The following is a 21,527-nucleotide window of genomic DNA, read 5'->3' as shown; positions in this document are numbered from 1 at the left end:
TAAAAGTTTTATTGGCTCAGTGTTGAATATAACAAGAAATCGATTAGGAGGTGTTTTCTTGTGCTTTACAGATTGCTGTGGGTCAGTGGCAGACAACACTTTGTGTGCATTTATTATTATTATTTAAATTTAGAGTACAAGCTGTTCATCAAGTTCCCCGAGCGGGCAACATCTCAGGAGAATGGGTACATGAGCTACAAAGAAATCTGTCTTTATGTCTCCTGTCACAACTACTGTAACAGAACACTGTCTGATAGTTAAGGCGAGAGGACAAGGTACCACGCTTCATTATATTTTGCTTTTAAGGAAAACTTAAATCTGTCATTCTTTTTGGTCAAAGAAAGTGTAGCCCATGTTGCATTATAATTACACTGAAGGGTAAAAGCGTGGTAGTTTACAAATGTATTTTGGATAATCCAGACAGGCTGGGATTGCAACTCCTTGCAACTCCTAGGCTTTATGGATCATTTTTCCCTAAAGGATTAACCTGGGACTTCAGGAAAAGCTCAGAGAAATATATGTGTGTTTAAATCACGAAAGAACTGTGCAAAAAATTCAGTAACAACCACTGAATACTTGGGGGAGAATGGGAATGGATTAATTTGGGCTCCTTGAAAATTTAACTATTGCACTGGCATTTTTTTTAATTGAAGGTTTGTACTAAAACTCTGAGGCAATTCTCTTTTTATATAACGGGAGTATTTTCCACTCTTTTGTTTCTCCTTTGTTTCTAAGAATGATTAATTAGTGACACTATTCAGGTACTTGCAGAAACTTTACCAAACCCAGTCATTCCTTTGTCTTAGAAGATTTTTGCTACACCTGGAGTAGCCAGAAGCACTTGATGTCCTGATTTTTAATCTTGTAGGCATTATTCAGGATTTCAGGGTTAGAAATTCCCATCACGCCTGAGACATTCCCTGATTTTTCTACAAACAAGCGTGGGACGTATTGCACAAATGTTACTAGCAAGGAGTAAAGCTTGCCAGAAGTTTCCCTTTCATCGACTCACCGCACCTCACCACGGGGTAACCTAAATGGAAAGTGAAACGGTTGCAACTGGTTTTCTAGTACGGTTTAGCAATGCCTGTGCAGGCTCTTCAGAAACGGTCCCTCGTGGTTTGTTTACCTCTTCTGTTCTCTTCTTGTTCCAAGCCATTTGCAGCTGCTTCTGCTCCTCTGTGCGCTGACTCTCGGGTAAACGCTGCCTCTTCTCCGATGGCCCATGCTTGCTGGGAGCTGGGTGTCTGCAGTGCCCTCGGATGTCTTCTGCCCGGGAGACGCCTTAGGAGACCCTGGGTGGCTGCCTGGCTATTTCTGAGCCTCCTCCCTTATTTGATTCACTGGGGAGAAGGCAGTCTTACTGCACCTCTGCAAAGAGCAAAATTTTTATTTAAAATATTTATGGCAAAATTATCTTTTCTCAGGCTTTCCCATTCCCACTTGGCTACATATCTTCATTGTAGTTCCACAAATATTACCTTGAGTTACCCACAATTTGGTTTGCAAGCTTCCAAGGCTTACATGTGGAAACCGAAACCTGAAGGCATCACTTTACCTTCACTTTCACCAATGTCCTCTTACCCGGTCTGCTCTATCCCACGCCCACAATTCAGTTTTCACTTTTCACTCTTTTCTTCCCTTTTTTTTTCCTTAGTGAAGGTCAGAGAATTGTTGTGAACAGTCACTGCTCTGTCTGTACTTCGTACCCGAGTCCAGGACACGAGGAAGCTCCACACAACCAGCTTCCAGTTCAGTCTTAGAGGAATAGATAGTTAGACTCAGCTGTGTGTAAATATCCTCTCAAGCCTGACTGGAAGTAAAACGAAAGCTCTCAGAGGCGACAACGGCATTATTCAAGCAGTGAGAGTGCCTGCGATCTGCATATGGACCGAACTTCCCTTCTTGATTACTCCACTTTCTCCCAGCCGCGAGCTGGCACGGTCTCCACGCTGGCCTTTTCCCAGCTCTGCATTGTGCCCAAACCACGGTGTGCCTGCACCATGCCCGTGGTGGGTATGGTCCCCCCCTTGCCATCGCACACCCTGGGCAGCCGATCCAACCCAGCACGGGTGCCTGTAGTAACCGTGGGCCAGCTGCAGCTCCGCACCCGAGTCCTCCCAGTTCATACTGGCGAAATACACCAAGTGAAGCTGGCTGCAGGGGAAGGGATGGTTGAGCACACATGAGTATCTGCACCTGGTAGCTCACTTGCCTTTTTTAATACAACTCGTTCCTCCTCTCTTCTCCCTGTCTGCTTCCGCCTCTCCCATCATTTGAGTTCAAATCCCTGAAGCGGGGCTTTCCAGGACAGGGCCTGGCAATGGGTCCAACGAGGCACTGAGGTCCACCTCAAACATAAACGCCCTGCTCCTCCTTCCAAAAAGAGATTGACTGGGAGCCAAAAGCACGAGAGTGCAGAAGCTGAAAGTGCTAACAGGCAAACTTCTCCCATCTTTTCAGGGAGCAATGCTGAATCATCAGTCGCTTAAGTAAGAATAAATTGCTCAGCTGAGCACAGCTCGCAACATCGTTCCTGAGGAAGCAATAGCTGGTATAAACACGTGGCTTTCCTGGAAGCAGGTCTTCCGAAGCGTTTCTGTGTTTGTCAAGGTATGATTGTATACATGGCAAGACACTTCAATAAAGAGCAATCGACAGCATTTTGGAAGAGGACATACTATATCAGATTTGCTATGACTGATGTCTGCATAATAAAAGTGTCTTTTTTTAATATTATTTTCTTCTAGAAAACTCTTTGGCAAGGAAGTACAGAAATCTGAAGCTTGAATACATTTTTGAATCTATATGTTGATTGCATAACTTACAACAGAAGACCAAAAACTTTCTTTCAATATTAAGATTTTATGCGCTGAGCGTGCACTACAGACAATATCGCCACTGCACTATTTATTGCCAATGTATCACTTCCATTTTCCTTTTGACTTTTCTTGCAATCAGGCCAATATTTTTGTTTCTTGATGCAGAGCAACGTTGTTGAGAGGCTCTTGTTTTTCTGTGATTGCTTTCAGTCCCATTTTGCAGAAAATCCAAACACACGACGACACTACTCCGACACAAGTGATGACAAGCTTCCCTCTGATCAGCATCACAGTTGAATAAAGGTGATTAGGTGAAAGGTGAAAAGTCTTTCCTCCTAGGGAAACACCTTTAGACCAATATCGACAGCAGCGATTTGGGGCAGGGGAACTGCTGGGAGGAGCGAGAGCTGGGTTATTCTGCACAGCGGCTACCATCGGGGAGCGTGGGTGAGCAGGGAAGTGTTCTCACAAAGTGGCCTTCTGCAAGCACTGGTTGAAGGGTGTCGTGCCACCCTTCCGTTGCCCAAGCCTGGCAAGCCTTGGTAGAGCGTGTGAGCAGCCGGCGCTGCAGGAGATGCTGATGAGATCCAGGCTGGTGGTAACCTGCAGCGTGGTGGCATGCAGAGGAACAGCGTGATACAGAAAAAGGTCACCTGGCAAGCCTTGGTAGAGTGTGTGAGTGGCCAGTGCTCCTGGAGATGCTCGTGAGATCCAGGCTGGTGGTAACCTACAGCACGGTGGCATTCGGAGGAGCAGCGTGACACAGAAAGAGGTCACTGGAGCAAGAGGAGGAGTAGCAACCACAGGCATCTTACTGCTCTAGAGGTGGCGTGGTGACCTGGTTCCACCCCAGCCATAGAGAAGCATTGAGAAGATTTTTAAGGAGTTATGGAAGGACTTAAGAGCTTGAGAAGGGAAAAAAGATTGAGATCTGATGGTGTGCATGCTAAAGGTCTGCTACCTACACAGATAAAGGAAAACAAACCGTACTAGAGAAGGTAGAGCTTTGCCGGTAGAAGAGCATTTAGAGCAAAGGCTTTCTGCCTGGACCCCCCAAGAAGCCTCGGACTGTGCCCACACCTGGATTTACAAAACCCGGAGAGTCACGCCAGCAGCCAGGCCCACTTTGGCCCAGTCAGGCACCCCAACACCAGGCTCCCGCTGAAGCTCTCCCACCACGACAGAACAACCAGCGCGCTGCATTGGCGAAGACGTCCTTCCGCGCAGACACCTTGCCGCTGGCTGCACCATGGCTCCTGTTTTCACTGTATTAAGCCATTAAATACGCCCTTCCCACGCCGGCGAGGACTGCTACTCCAGATCACGCCGAAGCAAATCGTATCAGCTTCAGAACTAGGTGGGCAGGAAAAACGTTGCCACATTATTAATCAGTAAGAAAAATTGTTATATCTGGGTCACTATTCCAGAATTCAGGAACTATATTTTTTTTTTTTTTAGGTAAGCATGTGGCTTTCAGAGTCTTTATAAAATGTTATGTTCTGTGTATTTCCTGATTCCTTACTTTTACAGTTGCCTGCAAATTTATTTTTAGAAAGCAGTCCCACTTCTACCCTTATGCTAAAATTCGGCAGAAGTATGAAGCTCTGAAAAGGAAAGGGAGCAGTTCTTACTGCCAGGGCAGAGTTTTTCAGAGAGTCCATTTTAGGGAAATTCCTTCACGCTGGCTTCTGAACTCTGAGTAAAAATGTAACAGTTTTTAATGCTCCATGATTCTTACTTTATTGGTAGTTTAAGTGGCAGGTTGGGGCTTATTTTTTATTTTTTGAGGAGCTCGCAGCTCCTCAAAACACATTGATTTAAGAAAAAAAATTAAAATTGTCTTGTATTTGCTTCCTGAGGCGTGAGACTTTGGGATAAGTTTGTATACATTTGTAAACTTGGTTTTCATTATTTTCTCTGCTAGATTTTTCTAAATGACAGTTGAGCAAATCTCTCTCTTTTTAACACCTACTGTTGTTTACCAAAACTTAATGGTATAAATGCAATCCTTATTATGTACCAATTTTAACATTAGTTTTCTAGTTCCAGCCATAACCATTCTTTTGCTCTTTTCTGGTCACTGCATTGTAAAGTTACATTTTTCCTGGTTGTAAAACAGATGAATGTGCAACATTTGCACGATGCCATGTGTCAGCAGTGGAAGCTGCGTCGCCCTTCAGCCTCACCAGGAAGGGCCTAGCCTGTGCCACCCCGAGCATCATCTGGTTTGGGTTAGTGCAAAGGCGGTTTTTTGGTGGAGGGGGAAGGGGAGGGGATGGGAAAGAGTATCTGGTCGTCTTAAGAGAAATAACAAAAATCTGAGATTTCCCGATGTACAGGAGGCGTTTGGTATTTGCACTGTTTGGCCTTCTCTCCTGTTCACCTGCGTACCTTCTAGCTGAGGACAGAGAAGAAGCTGTTGCGTTGAAGCCCCTGGCCAGTCTCCCAGACCCACACGTGCATGACCGAACCAGCTGCCTTAACATCATCTCACTTCACTGCAACATCTGTGATGGCAGTGATGCCACACTGGATCTCCTGTCCAGTCTTGTGTCTCAAATACCAAAAGAACCACCGATTCCCTCAGCGCTGACCATTTTCAACATGAAGTGATGTCAAATAGGTTGAAAATGCTTTTGACAGACTTTTTAATGTTCATGATTGATCCTTATGGGTCCCTTCCAAATTGAGATATTCTATGATTCTACGATTTTCTATGGGTTTCTCCCTTGAACACGGTGATTTCTGTAATATGAATTCATGTATCATATTTAAGCTATGAATATCATTATTATTAAATACCCTTTGGTGAAAAAGTATTGCTGTCTTAGAACACCGCTTTGTTTTCAAATGCATCAATTTTGCTTCGTATTCTACCCTGCTTGTTTTAAAAATCAGTCCCAGATTTCTGTGTTTCTGAGCTGTGCTCGTACAGGTGGCTAATGGTTGTACTTGATGTTCTACATATGCTCAGAGTAAGTACTAACTGTGAGAGAGATGATTATAGACATGTACACACAGCTACGCTGATGAAGAACAAATTTCAGCCTACAAAGGTAAAACTTAATGTCTTTGTAAGCAGCTACGAATGACCTCTCTTAAAATCAAAGCTCTTGCAACCCCAGCGACTGGTATCTGTCGGGCAAACTAGTTGCTCTGTAAGGGTATAGGGTCTCACATAAAGGTACAGGTTTATGGAATATAATTCGAAGAGAAACTCATATAGTTTCGTAATTGCATTGTTACTAACTTTCTTGTTGAATTGGGTCATAAAAGAGAGCAGTCACACTCACAAGAGGATTTACTTTTTGACTAAGAATCCAAGATTTCGTGCAATAGGGAACAGCTGCACCAGGTTCCTTTAAAGAGCTGATGACCCCTCCCGATGCCTGTGCTGACCTTCAGGCATGGAGCACGCTTTCCTTTCATTTTAAACATATTTCTTGACATGGGTATTTTTGGTATAAAACTCTTAAATCAGGAGCTTCCTGCTGCTTCCTAGCTCAAGCATCTTTCATTATTTTACCTTCCTGCTAGAATTTGGGGAATAGGCTATTTTCATAGCTGCCTTTTCATTAGTTCTATATGGCATCTGTTGCTGTTAGGCTTGAGATTTTAACTTCATTTTCAACTTTTGTAATTTTCTTTCTGAGATTTAAATCTCCCAAGAAGCTATTTCATACTAGATTCCAGGTTTGGGCTGATAGGTTTTGGTGACCTTAAAGAGGAAAATGTGCAGGCTGCCAGTCCCCTAAACCCTTTGAGTAATTTGAAATAGAAATAGTTTGGAACAGCTGATACATTTAACTCCAAACATTAGCCATGAAGCATGCTTAGTAGCTACTTTGATCAAGCTCTTTTTCCTGACAAAACCCCCTTTGAAATGAATAGGACAGAGGTTCCTTTCACTTCAATAGGAGTTCTCAGACACAGGGAGAAAGAAGGACTTCATAACCTTTAAAAAGATTTCCCTCGTCCATTCATATATCTCCTGGAAAGCTCAGCACTTTCCCTTGTGCTGAAGTTACTAAGCCAGCCTCCTGGCTACTTCTAGGCTCCCTTCTAGTGAAGCTTTCCTTAAACATCAGATCAAAATGCTCTATGAGCCTGCTGCTGCTGCTGCTACCGAGGCAGGAATCCTGAATGTACAATGGCTGTACCAGTGACATCGGAAATCTTTGGTAGCATAGATTCGTCAGCATCGCTTTCCTAATCGCATCTTCTAACCCTCACACAGTCTGCACCTGGCACGTTGCAGAAGACAAAGGCAATTCTTCTACACACTTCCCACCTTGATGGTTATTTCTGTATATTTACGGTCAAGTCATCAGCATTCTAAAATTCTAGTTCTCTTTTAACACCATACAATTAATTCAGGTTTCAAACACTCCACAAGGCTAAACGGCCTTTTCAGAGGCCATTAACCACTTCTGGAATTTCTGCTGCTATACTGTCCATACTTTTTTTTTTTTTTAATATTTCTTGTACTTACAAGGAAACATGACACAAAATAAAGAACTATCACATGCTCATGACATATCATATTGCAATAATGTACATTGAGATTTCTTGATATAATCATCCATAAGTGATGCTGTGGTTTGTTATAAGACTAATGCAGTGAAACGTATATTATTGGGGGGGGGGGGGGGGGGGAACAGAAAAAATTTGCAAAAAGACCACCAGAAACGACCCAGGCTTTAGGCAGCTACAGGGAGAACAAGCATTCCTTGTGTTAAATGTCACTGCGGAGAAGCAGAACCAAAAGCAAGGACGTGATAAAAGCACTCCAGCCTATATAACTCTTAACATTTCCACTGACATGTTAAAACGATAGTTAGGTATTTTTGGTCTATCCAGTCTGCAAGCGTGCATATTAAATCCCATTATCTTACACAGAAAATATGAAGACAAGTCAGAATTCAACTACTGAACAAACAATTTCATTTGAGACATTGTTTCCTTGATTTGTGCATCAAAAGTAAGTTATTATTTTATCTATCGGTCAAGTACAGCTCATAATTTTTTCACAGCTGAAATTCTTCTGAAAACCTGTAGTATTATAAAAGATTAAGAGAGTGGAGTATGTACTGAAGAGATGTATGGTTCTGTCTTAAAGCTAAGCTGATACAAGTTGAAACTTTAGTTCTACCCGTGTTTGGCTCTGTGCAATAGCATTTTTGACTACATAAAAAACCTCAGTACCCTACAGGGCATCATTTAAAAAAAATTGCATTGCTTGTAGAATAAAATAATGGGATGAGTTTAGGACTAAGAGCCACCTGGAGGGTAAGTACGTTGCATTTTTGGTTTGGGTTTTTTTTTTGTTTAAGCAGTGAAAAAGAACAGAACATGCACACAAAGGGAAAAGGTTATTATTATCTATTGTTCAGCTGTGCTAACTGAAAAAGGAAAAAAATCTTACAGCAGTGTGTAAAATGCCTCTTACTTGCTCGAAGGGAAGCAGATATAGGAAAGTCCTTCTTGTCTTTCAACGGCTTGAGGAAGTACTTCAGGAGGAACTGCCTGTTCCGTGCAGCTAACCAAAGCTTTTCAAACGCACGTTATCGGTGCAGCGGGGCCATAACGGAATCTGTGTAATGGCACTTCTACGGAAAACTCATGAAACAGGAGCTGAAAATGCATCTTATTTACTGAGAGTGGAATTCATGCCCCTCATACGCCGTTTGTCATCCGACACTTGGCTACAATTTTAAATCTCTGTGCTAAGACGTGAAGACAGGTCCCAGCAGGTGAGGCTGAATTCGGTTTGGCGTGTACTTTAGGCACATTTTAAGCAGCTGATCAACAAGACAACTTCAGGCAGTTGCCTGGTGGGGGAACGCTCACAGAACTACTCTCTTCCTTTCCCTACATCAGTCATCAAAATGCGAACCGAACTCCTGAGCGCTGCAGTGACTATCCTTGCTGCCGCCTTTGTCTAGCCAAAACAGCAGGACTATCTTTATTTTAGATCCTAGTTTCTCAGAGTTGCTGGGACTAGCTTCTTCTAGAGAGCTGCGAGGATGCACAAGATGCAGAGTCTCCAGCTCAGGAAGAGCTCGTGGCTTGATTTGCCTTACGATCTCCGTATCGGTGCTGCACGGCAAGGCTGAGATGCCAAAGCTCAGGCAGAAGCGGGTCGCAATTCCTCTCTGGAGAACGGCAACCGTCTGCTGCTACCAACCCATTGTGAATCACTTTGGGGTTATCAAACCGATTTTGAGTGTTGGAAGCTTGGCCACTTCTGAGATGGTGCTGAATTGTAAATTCTAAGATAGAAACCATACAACTTTGAAATAGTTGCATGTTAATCCAAGTCAAGAATTGTCTGTTTATACAACTAAAAATATTTTAAGGGAATTACAAACAAGTTCAATCTATCACAGTTTTGTTCTCTGTTCCTTTTCTCATCATTTTCAAAGCTTCATTTGTTCCTACGACTATTACTGCACATTAACCTGATGCCTTCATACCAGTAGCTAATATCACTTCCAGATCTCTTTCCCAAACTAATTGGGGTCCATGGCTCACGAATGTAATGCTATTGCTGCTTCTTTTTTCCTCTTGCATATTACCGTACTTGTTTCATCTCTAGCTGATGCAATTCTTTATTCTTCATTTTGTAAATCATGTGTTTGTCATGAACAGTAGTTGTATTTGCTTTATAAAACCATGTAAATAACAAATGCAGCAGGTAACTAAAAAAGTACAGCAGTTCAGAGGCCGGATCTATTTGGTCAAGATTTTTTTTTTTTTAAATCAGAAAATGGAATATTAGATACAGTTTGCACTGTGGTCCAAACAGTAACACAGTCAAGTTTTGTCTGCCTCACAGTTCCAGCTTATTTCAGAGACAGAAGATTGCACTGACAACTCGTGTAAGAGCTCTGAGGCGGAGGTGAGAAAAAAAACAGCTGGCCAGATCTCAGGGCATCGAAATAATGTGTAAGTGTTGAGGTATTTGAAGTACCAAAGGCCACTGACAAAGAGCTTTGCAGCCTCAAGTCAACATGCTGAACCGCCATGGGAAGCCCTGGATGGGTAAAGGACCGTGGCTTTGTCCACATGGAGAATTTGGGATTATTCTTCCCAAGCCGGACGCCTCGGCCCCGTCCAGCATTGCATCCTTTGGAACCAGGCCGAACCGGACAGCAGCGAGGCACTGCCACAGCGGGAGAGCGTCGGCGAGCAGGCAGCCATCCCGAGCAGCTCCCGGCCTGCGGACGGGTCTCCAGCGCGAACCTCTGGGGACCAGAAGCTCCTTATTCTGACGAGAAGAAGCTCCTTATTCTGACGAGAATCATCGTATTCTGAGGAGAAGCACCTTATTCTGAGGAGAAGCACCTTATGCTGAGGAGAAGCACCTTATTCTGAGGAGAAGCACCTTATGCTGAGGAGAAGCACCTTATGCTGAGGAGAATAGCCTTATGCTGAGGAGAAGTGCCTTATTCTGAGGAGAAGCACCTTATTCTGAGGAGAAGCGCCTTATTCTGAGGAGAAGCAGCTCCTTATTCTGAGAAGCACCTTATGCTGAGAAGAATCGCCTTATGCTGAGGAGAAGCAGCTCCTTATTCTGAGGAGAGTCACCTTTATTCTGAGGAGAGTCACCTTATTCTGAGGAGAGTCACCTTATTCTGAGGAGAAGCTCGTTACTCCGCAGCACGCGGAACCTCAGCCCCTCTCCCAGGCCCCGTCCGTGCGGAGCCGTACAGGACATCGCTCTCGGCGGCAAACCGAGCAGGTCTGAGTTCGTTTCTGAAGCGCTGCCGGTCTGTCACAGTAACTAAAGTTAATTCTCCCGACGGCTGCTTTTATTGCTCAACGGTTTTAACCGCGAAACGGCCAACGGGCCGGCGCCGGCTGGACGGAGCCCACCCTCGCCGCCGCCACACGGGGCTGCGGGTGGCACTCGGTGCCCGTGCCCGGCTGCGGGGCGGCCGGCAGCGGCGGGGTTCGGCGCTCGCAGCCACCGCCCGCCCCGGCGCCGCTTTCTCCAGTCACAGGCTCCTCCCGGCGCTCCGCCCGCGGCGGGGGGCGGCGGGGGGACAGCGAGTCCCCCCCCACCCGGTCCCGGCCCCGATCCCGATCCCGATCCCGTCCCGCCTCAGCTGCCCCCTCACACGTCCGCCGCCCCGCCGCCGCCCCTCAGCCTCCCGCCCTCGGCTGCGCGCGCAGCGCCGCTGCCCCTCTCCTCCCTCCTCCCGCCCGGGCTGCCCCCCCCTCCCCGCACCCCCCCCCCCCCCCCCCCCGCCGAGCTCTCGCGTTGGCTGTCGGGATCGCTGGCCGCTTTGGTTAATGTCCGCCATGTTTGCCATGGCGCAGGGAGCGGATCGAGCGAGCCCGGCGCGGATCTAGGGCTGCGGGGCGTGCGCTGTGAGCTACGGGCGGCCCCGCGGAGAGCTGTTCCGGGGCGGCGGGACCCTCCATGGTGGTGCGGGCCGGGTGCGGGAGCGGCTGGGAGGCGGCGGCGAGGCCGCACTGAAGGCCCCCCCCGCCCGCCCGGCCCCGGGGTGTTATTGTGAGGGGGAGACAATGAGCAAACTCTCCTTCCGAGCCCGGGCGCTAGACGCCGCCAAACCGCTGCCCATCTACCGCGGCAAGGACATGCCCGACCTCAACGACTGCGTCTCCATCAACCGGGCTGTGCCGCAGATGCCCACGGGGATGGAGAAAGAGGAGGAATCGGTAAGGGAGCCGCGCAGGGGGGGCACCATTGTTTATCAGACACCCCCCCCCCCCTCCCCTCACGGGAAATAGGCCATTGGCATTCATCAAGCGCACTACGCACGCTCCCCACCGCAGCGCTGCACGGTTCTTACGGGGCGCTGCGCAAAGAGCGCAGCGTAAACTGCTGTCCGACGCCGTAAGCGGGCCCAGCTCCGCCATCTTCTTTGCGTCCCGACTCGCGAGTGTTTTGATTAGTGGGGGGGGCGGGCGGGAGGGGAGGCCTTTACGCTAGCGTAAGAGGAAGGAAGGCGCAAGATGCGTCTCTGAATGAGCGAGCGGGCGCTGCGGCCGCAGTTGGCGCAGGGTGCCTTTGCTGCTCGCCGCTTGCCTTGTGCGCGGGGAGCGGGGCCGGGAGCGGGACCGGGTGCGGGACCGGGAGCGGGGCGGCCGGCGGGGCCGGGGGAGGGGGGGATGCGGGACGCTGCCTTGCTGGGAACTGCCCACCCGTGCGCTTGGGGGGCCCGCGGAGCTGCTGGGGTCGGTTCTCGGCGGCTGCGTGGGGGTTTGGAAGGGGATGCTGGGGGGTGCGCGGTGCCCCTCGGGTGTCGGGCACCGGCGGGACGCCCTGCGTGGAGCATTCGGCTCTGCAGCGTCTGAACACTTTATAAATAAACCAGCAAGCGTTGGAAAGTGGGCGCTTGCTCTTCTTGGAGCGTTACTGAGTGGGGGATAAAAGCTTTCCCGCACTTAAGGCAACTTTCTGGGGGTTTTGACAAGCAGCACGCGTGGCCCCAGCTCCGGTGCCGTTCGGACGCACCGGTTCGCCCCGCTGGTCTTGAAACTCCTGTGCCCCGCAGAGCTGGGTACGGCTCGGGTACGGGCTGTCGCCCGGCGTGGCCGCGCTCGTACGCGGAGCCGATAGTAAATGCACCCTGAAGAATTTCTTCAATGAATCCGTGTCCCCGCCTCGGCCAAACCTCGGTGCCCGTGGATTGGCTTTTCCCAGGTTGCAGCTGTCAAAGGAGGCTCCGTGCCTTTCGGATTGGGTTTTCTCACTTGACTGGTGATGCCAAAAGGAATCCTGTCTCTTACCGGTGTGGGTTTTCATTTTTTCGCTGTTTCCCCCATCATTTTACAATGCTTGATGCACTGCGATCAAAACTTCCGGTACTTCCCAAAGAGTAAATTTTTGCTAGAATCTGGGAGCCTGTTTAAAAGGAACAGCGGCGTGGTACTAACGAAGCGACCTGGGAGACTGACTTGGTTTTCTCAGTCTTTAAAGTCTGCCTTGCAGTGCTGTGTTGACATGTCGTGTTTATCAAATGTGGCTTATTTTTCAAAATGCTTGTGTTATTTTGATCAAGCATGTTGTAAATAAACTTGTTAATGGAAAACTGCTCGAAGAGTTCGAGCGAGCAATCTGCTCGTGGACTGCTTAAGTGATTGTGAAGAAGACTAGGTTTATACTTAAGTAAAACTACTTCAGTGCTGTACTAATGTGTTGCTTTTCTGCAAGAATGAGGTTTGTTTTCTCTGCACTGAAACGTGGCTGTCTTTTATATATTATGTAATAGTCTCCAAGTGAAGTTGTCATTGAAGCAATACATAAGCATAGCGCTAGACACATAAACCAGACAAGATTATGAACTGTGCTATTAATAGATTGTTTAGGTTATTGCTGTGTAGTGACAGTTTCGTTCATGGAGTAGCCCTTGTCCCCATGTTGCACAAATAATTCTTTAATGTAAATTTTTATGGTAGTGATATATAAAGCCCTTCTAGGAAAAGCTGTTGTGGATGACAGTAGTTAAATATTTGAGAAACGCTTGAATAGTTTTTATTCATAGCAAATATTATTGTGATCAATTTGATGTATTTTGAAAGGGACTTTTGGGGAAAGAGCGAGATCCACATATTCATTTCTGACTTCTCAATTACTTGAGCGTCTCGAGGCCTTTTTTTAGCCCAGGCTTTTGCCAGGGGTGGATCTTGACAAAGTTGTTTGAACCATCAGGGTAGCTGAGGATTTACATTTGCTGTACAAAGACACAAAGCTTGTGTTACTCTGTCCCCAGCACGCTGCTGTCCTTGCTGTGCCGCTCTGTGTGAAGCCTGAGTGAAATCAGAAAGGGCTTGTAGTACATTGTATCATGGGGTCCCAGATCATCTGCCAGGGCTGACTTTCACTATTTTAGCTACGTATTTGCAGATTTGCAAGATTTTAAATGGTTAAGATTGACATGTCTGCCTGAGCTATTCTTTACAACCTAGTCTTGCTGCTGCAGGCTCGTGGTTTGCTTTGTTCATGATTGATATTTTGTATATGCAAAAATGCAGATTTTGGTCCCTTTGTTTTTAATGCCTTGTGTTTTTTTGGTTTTTTTTTTTTGTTAACTAGTACTGTTATTTGGAACACAGAAAGGTTTGAAGCCTGGTAGGGCTTAAGGATTATCATCTATTTCTACTACTGTTACAGAAGTTATTTGGACTGTGTATTAACATGTCATACAGTCACTGTAGCCGCGGACGGGGCAACAATACCCACTGCTTGTCATCCCACTGCAAAAAAATTACACTGCCCAGTTTGTCAGTATGAGCACCTTTGTTTGACTTTCCTTTTGATTTGTTCTTGATGAATATTCTGGAACTATTTCTATTGAAGTGTCTTGGAGACTTATTTCTACTTGCAGCCTTTTACAAATCAGCAGCTCATTTCTCTCCCTTGGAGATTCCAGCTGTGAAAGTAGTAGGCTTCTGGTCTGCAGCATGTTTATGTTAGCAAGTGTTTATAATTTGCCCTAAATTAACCTGAGGAAGAAAATTGTGTGGGTTTGTTGTTTGTTTTGGTTTGGTTATTGTTTTGTTTTGGTTTTTGTTTAACTCGTGTAAGAGATTACTATTAAGCAAAAGCGGGAAGATGTCCTTTTGTGAGTTGCAGAAACCGAGCAGGAACTTTTTGTATTGTTTTCTTTCTGATGAGTAAGAGTTGTATTTCATAATGCTAGTGAATTGTTTTGGCTAGAAGGGGGAAAAGTTGCAAAATAGATAAGCCCTGGTTTTGTTCCTTATCGCATAACTGTGTGTTTTTTATTTGAATAATATTACTGGAGATTGCTGAGTTACACATTATGGGGGATAAATCATGCTTAATAGTGAGGCATCTTCAGGCTGAAGGCTTTCAGGAGTAAATGTGCTTGAGCTGTTAGGAGGCTAAAAGCACGCTGGTAATTGGTGATACCTGGGTTGCCTGGTCAAAGCTAGCTGAAAGTTCATCTCAAAATTCTTGTTTGAACATACATTAATTTACCGTTAGATATGACATCACGTGACAAGGCTAAGGTTATAGAGGTAAAAGTGCATGAATAGCAAGTTAAGGACAAGGTTTAATGTTATTAAAATGGTGACAGAAGACGAATGAGAAGTGACTTTCATTCTCAGTCCCTAAGTGGTCACCTCGGGATGATCTTTCCCTGATTGTTAAATATAGCGTTGAATTTTGAGTATTTTGATGGGCTGGAAGTAGTTAACTTGAAGAAATTTTTTCTTGCCTTCTCTTCTGTTCATACTCTCTCCATGCCGTAGTTCATTCGGTTTCTGTTCTAACACTGGAAACTTGAAGGGTTCAGCTTCTGGCTTTCAAGGCATCCTGGAGCTAGTGGTGCTTCTAAAGCAACATATTCGTTCTCCTTTTAAAGCAGAAAGCATTAGCTTTGCACAGGTCATGTTTTTCGCTTGGATATTTTTGCTGATACGGTGTAACATACTGAGTATTTTTGCTGATACAATGAACTGGAAGAGTTCAGACAGGAGGAGTTTGAAATATGTGTATGCACACAGAGATAGCATTAATTTTATGGCAATACCTACTAGCTTTTTTAAAAAAAAAAGTTTGTCATGACCCAGTCCTACATTCACGTTTTCTTGCACACATTCTTATGCCTGAACATTTTTTTTGTGATTTTTTTTTATAAGATCAAATAATAGTCACTTCTTAATCTTTTCTTGGAGGGGTTTCATCCTGCGCGCACATTGGTATTGGTTGAAGGCTTCAGGGGTGCTCTGCCTTTGCCCCTGTTGGCTGTTGCTGAAATGGTACACATTTTACAGATTGTGCATTTTGTGCATTGCATTAACTGACAGTGTAATTTTTTTAGAAGAACATTAATGGAGTTGTTCACGTATTGCAGCTCATTGTCAACATAAAGGCAGGTAGTCTTGTTTGCTGCATATTCTGTGTACGGGAGTTGCGTGGAGTGCATCCGTGCTACCAGCTTGCTTTCTGCAAGGAAAAGTTCAGTGCTTGAGTCTCCCCCCTCCACTCCAGACACACTGTCACATCTTTATTGGGAAGCATAAGTCTTTTAAAGCTGATTTTGTATACGGAAATGTTACAGATAGTTGTTTTCATAGCATGAATAGATTCTTTTAACCCCAATTTGTCAATAAGTATTTATACTAAGTTATAATTGTTAATCTATAGGTGCCTTAAAACAATTAGCTTAAATTTTGTGACAGTTACGGTATTTCTTTTAGAGAGAGATGAAGTTGTGTTGTTAGTTGTGCTGTCAACACCTGTGACTTCTAGGAAGGTGTTTAAACAAATGCAATCAAGTATTAGAGACTGGTACAGGAGGGGTGAGGTAGGAAGGGACCCTGGAGATCATCTTGGCCAACCCCCTGCTCAGGCAGGGCCAGCTGGAGCCTGTTGCCCAGGACCACGTCCAGATGCTTTTGAATATCTCCAGGGTGGGAGGTGTCAAATGCGTGAGGACTTAAGCTGTTGATCAGAAATACCTACGTGGTTACTGTCTGATGCACTCAGGTTTAGGGTTAAAAACCTTAATGTACATAAATGAATTCCCCTGTGGACAGAACCTATTCCGACGTGAGATTTGTGTGGCAGACGTGCATTCCTAACCTGTGGTTGAACCCTCAAAGTTGCGTGCAAATGAGGGGCTTTGTAGAACAAACAAGCAGCCAGGACCAAAAGATTGTGCTTCCATGCAAAACTAAGTGAAAGGAAGACAGCAGGAAAGAAATGTGGTTTATTTGATTAGAATCAACTGGCGTATGCGTGGGGGAAATGTAATTCCCGCTAGAAGTTTATTTCTTGATTTGAGTTCAGCACCTTTTTTTGGTTATTTAGGGTATGTTTGGAGACTGCTGGGATTACTGAAGTATGCTTGGTAGTAGGTAGCGTAATGCTGTGTTGTAATCTATATTCATGGAATTTTAAACTTCAGTTTTGTGAGACCTCTTCTCCTGCCTTCAGGTCCTGCATTTTTTCCCCTCCCTTTGAGACCCATTGCATCATGCAGCGATGTTCCTCACAAGCACACATTTCAGCTCCGTTTCCTAGCCATTATTTCAGTTTTCAGCTGTGATCCTCTATCCTTCCTGTGCTTTCACCTGCAAAATATTTTTGTGGCTAATAGAAACTTCCTTTCAGTCCATCGCCGGTACTTTTTTAACATCCCATTTGATAATGGTGTATCAGACTCAACACTAAGTAAATTGGATGGCGTTAGCTTGACACTGCAGTAGGAATAAAAATAAACTGCTGATGAATTTGAACCCCATCTAAATGCTGGAGTGGTGGAGCATAGTTAGCTGGTGAACTGCTGAAATGAATAGCTTTTGTTTACATTTGTTCTGGTTGTATTTACGTGGCTGAAGTTAAACAATATGAAGGTTTGCTTTGGAGTCTCCAGCTCACGATCAGTTTATTAGGGCTTATCACATTAACACCTATCAGCTAACCTGTAACAGCTGCTTGTGAGTATAGGCTTAGCCAGTGACAAATGTCAAGTAATTTATCTTGGAATGTGCTTTTAAGATACAGCTGAGCCAGGCTAACTGTGGTCTGTAGCTAGCAGGGAAGGTCTGCATTTCGGAGTACTGAGGCCCACCTGACTGGATGATGGGAGGTGCGAGCCCATCGTGGATCAGTTGAGTGTCCTGTGCTTTCAAGAGAAGTGGTAGGAGCATGCGGGGATAGAAGACCTGGGAATGGAGAGGCGTGAGACTACTATGCTTTTGGTGTCATCCTGAGGTTAGATGGGTTCAGCCGTATCTTAAAACCACGCTCTTAATTTAGATAAGAGTTGCAGTTTTGCTGCAGGCTAGAGTCGTATGCATGGGGTCAGTTAACACCAGCCCATTAAACCTGTCCTGACTTGTTTGGGTGCCTGAGCCCATAGTAGGGAACAATGGTATCTGCATGGATGTTAATTGAGAGTCACACCTCGATTCATTATGCAGGAACTTTCCCTTATAGGTAGGTTTCCTCAGGATGAGGTGTAATTCCATGAGGAAAGCTTAGGAGAACATTGTGAAATCTACCTCTGTGCTCTGTCGCTCGGCTCTGGAACGTCTCGCGTGTAGGCAGCAATTTCCCTTTTCCTTTTCGATTTAAGAAAACCCTGGAAGGAAGTACCTTGGGCAGCTTTAGTTGTGCTTTGGATTACATGGTGCCAGCCTTCATGTTGCTCCTGCTTGACAGAATGGAGCAGCAGTCAACTTTGTACAATTTCTGTGTTGACTGAGATGTCCCGTTTGAATAATTGAGATCAACAGACATTAAATCTGCTTGTATTAATCTTGTTTTAATTACTTTTCATAGGAAAGATAATTTTGATTGGTGCTAGACATTCAGAAGGTTATTAGTAATTTATTTTGCCAACAAAGCTAAGAAACTATGCCTTGTTTATGCTGACTTGAACAGTTATATGCTTTAGCATATTTGTAATTCTAACTGTTCAACTTGTAATTCTAACTGTTCAACTTGTTAAAAGATAAATAACACATTTAGTACTTATGTAAACAAAAATACAGTTAAACCTTAGGTGTCCTAAAAGTCATTTGTGGTGAAGATGAATTGTAGGACTGAGATTTCTGTAAGAAGCAGAGCAGAACTCAACCGGAACTGAATTACTGTGTGAGAAAAGGAGTAGTAAAGAAAATAATGTTATGAAACTGAAAATTTTATAAATATAGACTGTCAGAATTTTGCATTTAATATTGACTGGTTCTGATCCAAAGAAATAGAGTGTTTTGGAATATACTATTTTAAAGTTTTGATTTTAATCCGTTTTGCAAATTCGTGCTTGCTAGTATGTAATAGTCATGGTATAGTGTGACTGAAGGTGCTGGGTTGAAATACTGTCCTTAGCCATAACAGAACTGCTCTAAATACAAGGGAGCAGAAGTTTGCAGAAAAAAATCCGAGTTCTTATTTTTCCTAATTTGCTTTGGTGCAGTTCTAATTGTGATTAATACATTTACACCAATAAAATGCCTGATCCTTCGAGGTAAGAGTACCACACCTAATTCTCGTTGGTTTTTTTGAAAAGCCTTATTTCTTCAGAAATAAACTAACAAGGAAATGCCTGGAGTTAGAATATCAGACTTGTTAGATATTAGATACAAATATGCCTTTGGTCTGTTATAGTTTTAAATACACGCTTCAGAGTGGAAGGGGTAGGGGTCAAAGTTGTGTCCTCTCAAACAAGTTACTTGGCAGGGAAAAATGTTGTTCCCCGCTGGTAAATGTGTGAGGACAGAACTGGGTTGCTTTCGTCTAACAGACTTATTTCTCTGGTCTCTGAAGCTTGGTGTGCTCAACACCTCGCCAGTAGGTCTGCTTCAGTAGCATGTTTCTCTGTAAGGTATTTTCTCATGTTTATGACACTTCAGTGGCGAGAAGTTAGGGCTTACACAGCTTGCTTTGTGAGACTGTTTTCCAGTTGGTTAGATGTCACTCTTCTGTCACTTTTCTGTATCAATAAACTGTTTTTCACCATTTTATCTCATCATATCCCCTGTGACACACAAAGTAAATATCCCCTGTGACTCACAAAGTAATTCATGTGTATATGATTTCTTAGGGAGCATGTTTATAAATGTTTCCTGCCCCCTTTTCCCTAGGTGTTTTTTGTTGTTCAGATTTTAATTTGTAATTTGATTTTGTTAGCTTTCTACCATTTTTGTGGCTGGAACTCACGCTTTTTTTCTGTTTGACCAGTATGAGGTGCGTAACAAAAATGATTTTGGACAAAGCTGGAGAGGTGGGACCATGCCAACCTCGTGAGGTTCAACAAGACCAAGGGCAGGGTCCTGCATCTTGGCCAGGGCAACCGTGGTATCAATACAGGCTGGGGGATGAAGGGATGGAGAGCAGCCCTGAGGAGAAGGACTTGGGGGTGCTGGGGGTGAAAAGCTGGCCGTGACCCGGCAGTGTGCACTGGCAGCCCCGAAGGCCAACTGTGCCCTGGGCTGCATCCCCAGCAGCGTGGGCACAGGGCAAGGGAGGGGATTCTGCCCCTCTGCCCCGCTCTGCTGAGACCCCCCAGGAGTCCTGTGTCCAGCTCTGGAGCCCTCAGCACAGGACAGAGCTGGAACTGTGGGAGCGGGGCTGGAGGAGGCCCCAGCAATGATGCGAGGGCTGGAGCCCCTCTGTTGGGAGGAAAGGCTGGGAGAGCTGGGGCTGGGCAGCCTGGGGAAGAGAAGGCTGCAGGGAGACCTTAGAGCAGCTGCCAATGCCTGGAGGGGCTGTGAGAGAGCTGGAGAGGGGCTTGTGACAAGGGCATGGGGTGACAGGACAAGGGGTGATGGCTTTAGACTGAAAGAGGGGAGATTTAGACTGGATGTCAGGAAGAAATTCTTCCCCGTGAGGGTGGTGAGGCCCTGGCCCAGGTTGCCCAGAGAGGTGGTCGATGCCCCCATCCCTGGGAGCATTCCAGTCCAGGTTGGACGGGGCTCTGAGCAACCTGATCCAGTTGAAGATGTCCCTGCCCGTGAGAGGGAGGTGGAACTAGATGGCCTTGAAAGGTCCCTTCCAACCCAAACTATTCTGTGATTCTGCGAGTTAAAGTGGAATTTTGTAGTTAACTTTTAATAATGTTGATTCCTACCAATTACTGTACGTGCACTTGTGTGTTAATTTTTTTATTTTTAAGCTTTTTCTCTGTTGTCCTAACTTTGGAACCAATCTCGAGTGTCTCTTTGTTAGAATGTGGTGGATTTCTGTTTTATTCGTCAGATCTTCAGCACTTCAGGTTTCATCACTTTGGTGAGGACATTTGTTTTGAAAACTCTGTAAAAAACCAAATTCCCTGGTACAGGTGTGTGTACCTCAGTTAAACAAAGATCCCTAAGAACTTTGGATCTCACTCCTGGAAGGAAGAAGTTACCCACAAGTCAGAAGATTAAATACACAGCGCAGTAAAGGGGGGAGAGGTACCGTAAGCAACTTGTTCTTGGATGTGGAAGTCACACCTGAGACTTCCCAGGAAATGGCATTGCTGATGAAGGTGAAACGAGGGGGCTCGTTTGGTACCCTAACTCGTGGTAACCTCACTATGGTGCTGAGGCAGTAAGTTCTGCTTGCGTTGTGACAAAGTTGTTGGGCAATGCCAATCTCTGATTGTGGGATGAAGCGAGGCGGCAGCCACCGCTGTGCTGCCTTTGCCAGGTCCCTGTGGCCTCCCAGCAGGGAGGCAGATCCCACAGGGAGGTGTTACCAGCTTCGGCTGGAGAATTTCCAGTCTTCCCTCCTGGTGACTCTTCCTCCCCTCTTCGGCAAGGAGCAGGGTTTTGTGACTGGTGGTCATGTGAAGGTTTTGATGTGTGGAGACAGGAATTAAACTGAGTTCAGGTTTTGTGTAGATTACCATATTTAATAAAGAGGAAAACTATTTGTTGTGGAATATCAGCCTTTTAGAATACATTGTGGGGTTAATTACGTGAAAAATAGGAGAAAATGTTTATGCATGTAGGTGTATACCCTCCCATCCCTGTTTGTCTGACTTGGGAGAATGAAATTACGCTAATAGAAGCAAACTGTAAAGAAAACAAAAAGGATTTCCTTGGCTGCGATTGAAGTCTGTTCCCTGTAAGGTTGCATTTGTTACCTGGTGAACGACACAAATGTATCAGAGGCAGCTGGTTGAAGCCTGCTTTCCATGGCTTTTATCTAGGGGTTGCAGTACTTGTAACAATTCCCACTTAATGTCATGCAAAGGCATCCTGGGGGGG

At 45.3% G+C, this 21,527-nt stretch overlaps 1 protein-coding gene across 1 annotated transcript in view; it reads left to right on the top strand.

The window, feature by feature from the left end:
* The first annotated feature begins 11,104 nt into the window (after nucleotides 1-11,104).
* EPC2 (enhancer of polycomb 2) overlaps nucleotides 11,105-21,527 on the top strand; it is a 51,641-nt gene continuing 41,218 nt past the window's right edge. Inside the window, exon 1 of the mRNA XM_075430806.1 lies at nucleotides 11,105-11,510. Coding sequence (XP_075286921.1) covers nucleotides 11,358-11,510 — 153 coding nt within the window. The 5' untranslated portion in view covers nucleotides 11,105-11,357. The remainder of the gene's footprint in view (nucleotides 11,511-21,527) is intronic.

The sequence above is a fragment of the Opisthocomus hoazin genome, chromosome 9 (genome assembly GCF_030867145.1).
Source record: "Opisthocomus hoazin isolate bOpiHoa1 chromosome 9, bOpiHoa1.hap1, whole genome shotgun sequence".
Lineage (NCBI taxonomy): Eukaryota > Metazoa > Chordata > Aves > Opisthocomiformes > Opisthocomidae > Opisthocomus > Opisthocomus hoazin.
Note: the sequence above shows the minus strand (reverse complement) of the source record. Positions and strands in the feature narration are given on the sequence as shown.